General features: G+C 44.8%; 1 protein-coding gene across 1 annotated transcript; it reads right to left on the reverse strand.

Moving 5' to 3' along the window:
- Positions 1–2,653: 2,653 nt before the first annotated feature.
- On the reverse strand, positions 2,654–3,983 carry LOC114855448 (odorant receptor 131-2-like). Its single transcript, XM_029150603.2, has 2 exons — positions 3,834–3,983; positions 2,654–3,433 (listed from the first exon to the last, which is right to left on the reverse strand). The coding sequence occupies exons 1-2, from the start codon at positions 3,981–3,983 to the stop codon at positions 2,654–2,656; spliced, it is 930 nt and encodes a 309-aa protein (XP_029006436.2).
- Between the last annotated feature and the right edge of the window lie 4,978 nt (positions 3,984–8,961).

The following is an 8,961-nucleotide window of genomic DNA, read 5'->3' on the forward strand; positions in this document are numbered from 1 at the left end:
CTTCCCCAAGTTAAAGTTCCTTTAACACAAGAGAAGAAACAGAGTTTCCACATATTAGTAAACAGGAACTTATTCAACTCTATAACTGTTAGAACAGAACAAACTGAGCCTTAATGAAGGTATCTGTTATAAGATAGATGCATGATATCTGTAGTAAGATGCAAAGTGTGAAGAGAAACTTTAATTATCTTCTTTCATTTGTAATCACAAGCACTTAAAATACTCCAAAAACCCCACACTCAAACAAGTAGTAGTGAAATAAATACTGACCCTGTGTGATGAGCTGATGTTGGTGTGGAGAGAGTCTGTTTTCATGATGATGTTCTGTTGCAGGAGTTTTTATAAAGGTGAGGCTGATGTAATTTACAGCCTCCAGTAGAGCAGGACGCCTCAGTTGATGAGGTTTGTGCAGAAATGAACATGTCCTGGGATTTCATTACTACAGTTTAAGTTTATTAGTCAATATCCGTGATAATAAACAGATCAGCTGGAGCAATTTGTTTGTCAGTCAGTGCAGTAAATGTTGCTGTTTTAACTTTTTGACTGGATGTTCACATAATTATACAGAGTTTTCACTGATGGAATGTAGCTCACTGACAGTTCTGTATTTCCCTCTTGGATATTTACACCCTGCATAGTGGGCTTCCCTGCTGCTGGTGTCATTGGTAGAACACCAGTACAACAATAGACTGGACACCAGTCACATCATTGTCATTATGTTTAGCTTCACTGTAGGATTCATCAATTATGTACAAACATTGTAATGTAGAAACAATTACATATTTAAAGGAAAACTTCACCGATTTTCAATAGGGGTTGACCAAAACGATGTCGGGTAATACTTAAAAGTGAAGAGACACTCAGATTGCTCTCTAATTTCAATGAAGAGAGGTTATCATTTATTTCTCCGGTAAGACGCCTCAGCACATGGTTTGCCGTGGGCACAAAAACTACAATTAGTGCACCTTGGTTTACTCTGTACCTGTCCTAGCAATGGTCGGGGTGGGGGGCGGAGCCAGCCTGCTGTTGTGCAACTGCTCTGTCCACCATTGTTTTTCCTCACATACGCGTACAGCACTTACAGTCAATGGCTGAAGGTCCCGCTGTAGATTATTTAGAAGACAGCGAGTACTTCAGCACATTCTGATCTTCGTGGTTAGTTGTACAGTATGAGTCCGAGTACAGCGCCAACGAGTTACACTGTATGGAGGAGGACGAAGCCGCCCACAGCAGAGAGCAAGCATCCGCTAGAGCCAAAGGCCGTCATCCTGCAACAGACCGCCCGATGCATCGTGTCTCTGCGCCGATAGAAGCACAACTGAATATTCCAGTGTTGCAGTGAATCTACCGCTGCTGGATGAAGTTGGGGATTCTAACAGACAAATGTTCAGACATCGTTTTACATTTTTAACAAAAGGTTATATTTTTACAGTGTGTTTGAATAAAGACATCGTTGTAAGTCGTTTAGCAGCTTTTTTTTTAAATCAAAGCAGACAGTTGTTAAAAAGCCACAGATCCCTCATTTAGCCAAAACCCTCTTGTTTTCTTTATCTGCTGTTAGTGGTGGTCCCTTCACTGAGATTCTGTCACGATACGCAACCGGCCAATATTACCTAAAAAAAGATTAAATGAATTATTTATTAGTATTAGAGTTGCTGTCAGCCAAGCTAATACACAGGCTAACATTAGCAACATAAGCTAATGCTACACCTGATGCTCCAAAACACGACAAGCTGCAGCTCGTAACCTCACTGAAACTTTACAGCGCAAGCTAAAACAATAAAAGGTAGAATATATTACTCACTCAATGCTCATTTGACCGTTCTGTCCCAGCTGTTTTTTGTGGTCTGTCCTGAAGTTAGTTTTCAACTCCTCTGAACGTATGTAATCCATAACTGATCACAACAGATACACACAGTCAGCAGTAAAATACGCAACTTCATCCAAGAGAATCCGGCAGCGCTGGAATATTCCGTTGTGCTTCTATCGACGCAGAGACATGATGCATCTGGCTCTTGGTTGACTGTTTCAGGAAGCCGGCCTTTGGCTCTAGCTGATGCTTGCTCTCTGCTGTGGGCAGCTTCATCCTCCTCCGTACAGTGTAACTCGTCAGCGCTATACTCTGGCTCATACTGTACAACTAACCATGAATATCAGGCTGTGCTGAAGAATTTGCTGTCTTCTGAATATTCTACAGCGGGACCTTAGGCCATTAAGTGTTAGTGCTGTATGTGTATGCGAGGAAAACAATGGTGGACAGAGCACTTGCGCTCCAGCAGGGTGACCTCACCCCTCCCAAATTATCCCCGCCCCTCACCCCTGGCTCCGCCCCCTCTCAGCCCAACTGTTGCTGGGGCAGGTACAGAAGAAACCAGGAACTACTAGGTTGTAGTCTATGAGCCCTGGGCAAAAAGGCTTCTGATATGTCTCAGAGGCTTTTTGCAGAGGAATAAATGATAATTTCTCTGCATAGAAATTATGGAGCAATCTGAGTGTCCCTTCATTCTTAAATACTACCCGAGATCATTTTGGTCAACCCCCCTTTAAAATCAATGAAAATTTCTTTTAACATCGTCTGAATGTGCACACACTTTGCAAATTGCTTTAACAAATATAAAACAATTTAATTATTTATGAAAATGTGAAATAATGTTTATAGTGGTTTATTAGAGTGTCCTGCCCTAAAAAACATGTGTTTTTTCAGGTACTTCCTGAAAGTATTGTCTCGTACGCCGTAGATGACTGGACTAATGGATCTGGGCAGGACCTGTACTATGACATAGCAAACAAACGAGGAGTCTGCAAAATTCTTAGGAAACCATTGAGTCAGTGCACTTAATAACTGAGGGTATATATACATTGCCATGCACAGCAGCAGCTGAAACCCATGGAGGAGGATGGTGTTTCTGGCTTTCTTAGCATCTTTGCTCGCTGTTCTTGCCGTGAACAGAATTCTGAAATATGTGTAAAAAATAATGAACCAGATAATGACTAGATACACTGTATATGTGACGTCCATCTTCTGGACAATGATTGGATTTGGAAAGACGTTTTGTCTGAGGCAAAGCAATTGGCTGTGGAAGAAGCTCAGTGGCTGTGTGGCCAAGGTGATAAACAGGTCAGGTAGAGCAGACACACTGGTTGTTACCCACATTAATCCGACCAGTATCAGCGTTCTCCTGACGGTGCAGATCTGTAAATGGTGAAGGGGATGGCAGATGGCGACGTAGCGCTCCACCGCCATGCAAGCTAGGTTCAGAGGGCTGTTTTCAGTGGTGATCACAGCAAGTAGGGTGAGGATGCAGCACACAGACACACTGATTTTGTTAATTGTGTAGCTGATGACAACTAATGAGACAGTCAGGGTCAGTTGGATCATATCGTTGATGACCAGGTGAATGAAAAGGATGTATCGAGGATTCATGTAGAAGATCTGGAAATTCAAAACAGTAAAGGGAAGAATAGAGAAGATTTTCTCTCTGCTGAAATGTTTTTATTAGTTTGAGTTTAGTTTCATTTTTTATGTATCCTCCAGTAAATATATTTCCTGGCACCAAAAAACTTTAGATTAACTTGTAGTAGTGTACCTAATAAAATGGCCAATGAGTTTACAGTATATTGACACATTTCATTAACTTGAAAGTCGTTATTTAAAATGTCAAGTTTCTGATGTTTTGGAGAGTAAAGTATAGTTAAACTGTTATACTATCTTCAATTTATTGCTACACATTCCGTATGAGGTGCAGCTTGTTTCTACTTGAAATCAGTGAGTTTGTTTTAAATTGCAAATTTATCACTAAAACAAGCAACATGTCATTAAAGGCATCTCAGACCTGATGGTTGTGGAAGGTGTGAATGAGGATTCCATTAATGTAGTTGATGCAGATTCCGAGAACGACAACAATCACATTCTTGATCATAGGAATGGGGAAGAAGTTTTGATACTGAAGTGCAGCTGTTACATTGGTCGATGATTCGTTCATCTTCCCAAGTTAAATTTCCTTTAACACAAGAGGAAAACAAAGTTTCCACATATTAGTAAACAGGAACTTATTCAACTCTATAACTGTTAGACAGAACAAACTGAGCCTTAATGAAGGTCAGCAGTGATAAGACTGGTCTACACTCACTTCATGAGTATTTACACTTAACAAGAAACAGTTTAAACTGCACTGTTATTCAGTTGCATCATCCCTGATGTTCAAGCTGAACATCACAGTGCACAGTAATGCAAACAATGAACTTTAATGCCTTTCTGACAATGTTATCAGAGCCATCAGCCTCCTGATGGCTTTGTATTTGATCCCATCCGATTTTCAAACCATCTGCAAAGTGAAGCTGATAACCATAATAATATTAAAAAAAGTTGTTTACAAAGCAGATGTGATTCAATTTATAGTATGTTTAAATTCTTGTCTGTTTGTATTTATCTCCAATAAGTAGTAGTCAATGAAATACTGACCCTGTGTGATGAGCTGATGTTGGTGTGGAGAGAGTCCGTTTTCATGATGATGTGCTGTTGCAGGAGTTTTTATAAAGGTGAGGCTGATGTAATTTACAGCCTCCAAGTAGAGCAGGAAGCCTCAGTTGATGAGGTTTGTGCAGAATGAACATGTCCTGGGGGAATTTTATTACTACAGTTTAAGTTTATTATTTAGTATCCGTGATAATAAACAGATCAGATGGAGCAATTTGTTTGTCAGTCAGTGCAGTAAATGTTGCTGTTTTAACTTTTTGACTGGATGTTCACAAAAATTATACTCATTATGTAGCTCATTGACAGTTCTGTATTTCCCTCTTGGATAATTACACCCTGCATAGTGGGCTTCCCTGCTGCTGGTGTCATTGGTAGAACACCAGTACAACAATGGACTGGACACCAGGCACATCATTGTTATTATGTTTAGCTTCACTGTAGCATTAACTACTGTAACTAACAGTGTCTAAATGTACACACACTTTGCAAATTAGACAAAATCCTAATATATATATTTATATAACAGTTTTATCAATTATGGAAATACAGAATAATATTTGTAGAGGTTTATTAGAGTGTGCTGACTCATTGGATCATATCGTTGATGACCAGATGAATAAAAAGGATGTATCAAGGATTCATGTAGAAGATCTGGAGATTCAAAACAGTAAATTTAAGGTTCTCTAAGTATTTTTTTTTTATTAATTCCATTTAATCATTCTTTATATTTAATATCCATTAAATAAAGATTGCATAACACCAAAACACTTTAGATTACTGTAGCTTGTTCAAGTGTACCTAATAAAATGGCAAATGAATTTCTGAACTTTCATTTGATTTAGTTCAAAGTCATCATTGAAACTTACAGTAAAGTTTATACACAATTTAGTGCTACACGTGCAGCATAAGCTGCAGTCATTTTTAGACCTGAAATCAGTCAATTAGACAAATTCATTACTAAAACAAGCAGAGTGTCATTAAAGGCGTCTCAGACCTGATGGTTGTGGAACGTGTGAACCAAAACAATCACACAGCTACAGAGAAGGAGTCCTGGGTCCGGCCTGCATCTGTTACATTGCTCGATAGTTTGTTCATGCTCAAAGATAAAGTAAAGTTTAACACAAGAGGAGTTTCCACATACAGTATTAGTAACAGGAACTTATTCAATTCTATAACTTAGACAGAACAAACTAAGCCTTAATGAAGATCAGCAGTGATAAGACTAGTCTACATTCGCTTCATGAGGATTTACACTTAACAAGAAACAGTTTAAACTAAAATATTCATGTAAATAAAAAAAAAAACTGTTTTATTATGTGACACTAGATTATGGGCAGCTGCAGATCCAACCGTCCTACCTGTGTCCAGTTTTTGGTCCAACCATCCTGACTGTGTCGAGTCTCTGGTCCAACCATCCAGTCTGTGTCCAGTCCAGTCTCTGGTCCAACTGTCCTGTGTCCAGTCTCTGGTCCAACCATCCTGCCTGTGTTCAGTCTCTGGTCCAAGCATTCTGTGTCCAGTCCCTGGTCCAAGCATTCTGACTGTGTCCAGTCCCTGGTCAAACCATCCTGCCTGTGTTCAGTCTCTGGTCCAACCATCCTGTCTGTGTCCAGACCAGTCCCTTGTCCAAACATCCTGCCTGTGTCCAGTCTCTGGTCCAACCATCCTGACTGTGTCCGGTTCAGTCTCTGGTCCATCCATCCTGTCTGTGTCCAGACCAGTCCCTTGTCCAACCATCCTGACTGTGTTCAGTCTCTGGTCCAACCATCCTGTGTCCAGTCTCTGGTCCAACAGTCCTGTGTCTAGTCCCTGGTTCAACCATCCTGACTGTGTCCAGTCCCTGGTCTAACCCTCCTGCCTGTGTCCAGTCCAGTCTCTGGTCCATCCAGCCTGTCTGTGTCCAGACCAGTCCCTTGTCCAACCATCCTGCCTGTGTTCAGTCTCTGGTCCAACCATCCTGTGTCCAGTCTCTTGCCCAACCGTCCAGTCTGTGTCCAGTCCAGTCTCTGGTCCAACCATCCTGTCTGTGTCCAGTCTCTGGTCCAACCGTCCTGTGTCCAGTCTCTGGTCCAACCATCCTGCCTGTGTCCAGTCCAGTCTCTGGTCCATCCATCCTGTCTGTGTCCAGACCAGTCCCTTGTCCAACCATCCTGCCTGTGTTCAGTCTCTGGTCCAACCATTCTGTGTCCAGTCTCTGGTCCAACCGACCTGTTTCCAGTCTCTGGTCCAACCATCCTGCCTGTGTTCAGTCTGTGGTCCAACCATCCTGTGTTCAGACTCTGGTCCAACCATCCTGTGTCCAGTCCCTGGCCCAACCATCCTGCCTCTGTCCAGTCTCTGGTCCAATCATCCTGTCTGTTTCCAGACCCTGGTCCAACCATCCTGTCTGTGTCCAGTCCAGTCTCTGGTCCATCCATCCCGTCTGTGTCCAGACCAGTCCCTTGTCCAACCATTCTGCCTGTGTTCAGTCTCTGGTCCAACCATCCTGACTGTGTCCAGTCCAGTCTCTGGTCCAACCATCCTAACTGTGTCCAGTCCAGTCTCTGGTCCAACCATCCTGTCTGTGTCCAGTCTCTGGTCCAACCATCCTGCCTGTGTCCAGTCTCTGGTCCATCCAGCCTGTGTCCAGTCTCTGGTCCAACCATCCTGCCTGTGTCCAGTCTCTGGTCCAACCCTCCTGTCTGTTTCCAGACCAGTCCCTTGTCCAACCATCCTGCCTGTGTTCAGTCTCTGGTCCAACCATTCTGTGTCCAGTCTCTGGTCCAACCGACCTGTTTCCAGTCTCTGGTCCAACCATCCTGCCTGTGTTCAGTCTCTGGTCCAACCATCCTGTGTCCAGACTCTGGTCCAACCGTCCTGTGTCCAGTCCCTGGTCCAACCATCCTGACTGTGTCCAGTCTCTGGTCCAACCATCCTGCCTCTGTCCAGTCTCTGGTCCAATCATCCTGTCTGTGTCCAGTCTCTGGTCCAACCATCCTGACTGTGTCCAGTTCAGTCTCTGGTCCATCCATCCTGTCTGTGTCCAGACCAGTCCCTTGTCCAACCATTCTGCCTGTGTTCAGTCTCTGGTCCAACCATCCTGACTGTGTCCAGTCCAGTCTCTGGTCCAACCATCCTGTGTCCAGACTCTGGTCCAACCGTCCTGTGTCCAGTCCCTGGTCCAACCATCCTGACTGTGTCCAGTCTCTGGTCCAACCATCCTGCCTCTGTCCAGTCTCTGGTCTAATCATCCTGTCTGTGTCCAGACCCTGGTCAAACCATCCTGTCTGTGTCCAGTCCAGTCTCTGGTCCATCCATCCCGTCTGTGTCCAGACCAGTCCCTTGTCCAACCATTCTGCCTGTGTTCAGTCTCTGGTCCAACCATCCTGACTGTGTCGAGTCCAGTCTCTGGTCCAACCATCCTGTCTGTGTCCAGTCTCTGGTCCAGCCATCCTGTCTGTGTCCAGTCCAGTCTCTGGTCCGAAATCCCGTCTGTGTCCAGACCAGTCCCTTGTCCAACCATTCTGCCTGTGTTCAGTCTCTGGTCCAACCATCCTGACTATGTCCAGTCCAGTCTCTGGTCCAACCATCCTGTCTGTGTCCAGTCTCTGGTCCAACCATCCTGACTGTGTCCAGTTCAGTCTCTGGTCCATCCATCCTGTCTGTGTCCAGACCAGTCCCTTGTCCAACCATCCTGCCTGTGTTCAGTCTCTGGTCCAACCATCCTGTGTCCAGTCTCTGGTCCAACCGACCTGTTTCCAGTCCCTGGTCCAACCATCCTGACTGTGTCCAGTCTCTGGTCCAATCATCCTGTCTGTGTCCAGACCCTGGTCCAACCATCCTGTCTGTGTCCAGTCCAGTCTCTGGTCCATCCATCCTGTCTGTGTCCAGACCAGTCCCTTGTCCAACCATTCTGCCTGTGTTCAGTCTCTGGTCCAACCATCCTGACTGTGTCCAGTCCAGTCTCTGGTCCAACCATCCTGTCTGTGTCCAGTCTCTGGTCCAACCATCCTGACTGTGTCCAGTCCAGTCTCTAGTCCAACCATCCTGTCTGTGTCCAGTCTCTGGTCCAACCATCCTGCCTGTGTTCAGTCTCTGGTCCAACCGTCCTGTGTCCAGTCTCTGGTCCAACCGTCCTTTGTCCAGTCCCTGGCTCAACCATCCTGCCTGTGTCCAGTCCCTGGTCCAACCCTCCTGCCTGTGTCCAGTCCAGTCTCTGGTCCATCTAGCCTGTCTGTGACCAGACCAGTCCCTTGTCCAACCATCCTGCCTCTGTTCAGTCTCTGGTCCAACCGTCCTGTGTCCAGTCTCTTGCCCAACCGTCCAGTCTGTGTCCAGTCCAGTCTCTGGTCCAACCATCCTGTCTGTGTCCAGTCTCTGGTCCAACCGTCCTGTGTCCAGTCTCTGGTCCAACCATCCTGCCTGTGTCCAGTCCCTGGTGCAACCCTCCTGTCTGTGTCCAGACCAGTCCCTTGTCCAACCATCCTGCCTGTGTTCAGTCTCTG

Source organism: Betta splendens, chromosome 5 (genome assembly GCF_900634795.4).
Source record: "Betta splendens chromosome 5, fBetSpl5.4, whole genome shotgun sequence".
NCBI lineage: Eukaryota > Metazoa > Chordata > Actinopteri > Anabantiformes > Osphronemidae > Betta > Betta splendens.

Excerpts from the sequence above, each read along its gene's own strand:
- LOC114855448 (XM_029150603.2), bottom strand. The coding sequence starts at position 3,983 with ATGAACGAATCATCGACCAATGTAACAGCTGCACTTCAGTATCAAAAC. Across the intron at positions 3,434-3,833 it reads ACACCTTCCACAACCATCAG|ATCTTCTACATGAATCCTCG; the intron begins GTCTGAGATGCC and ends TTGAATTTCCAG.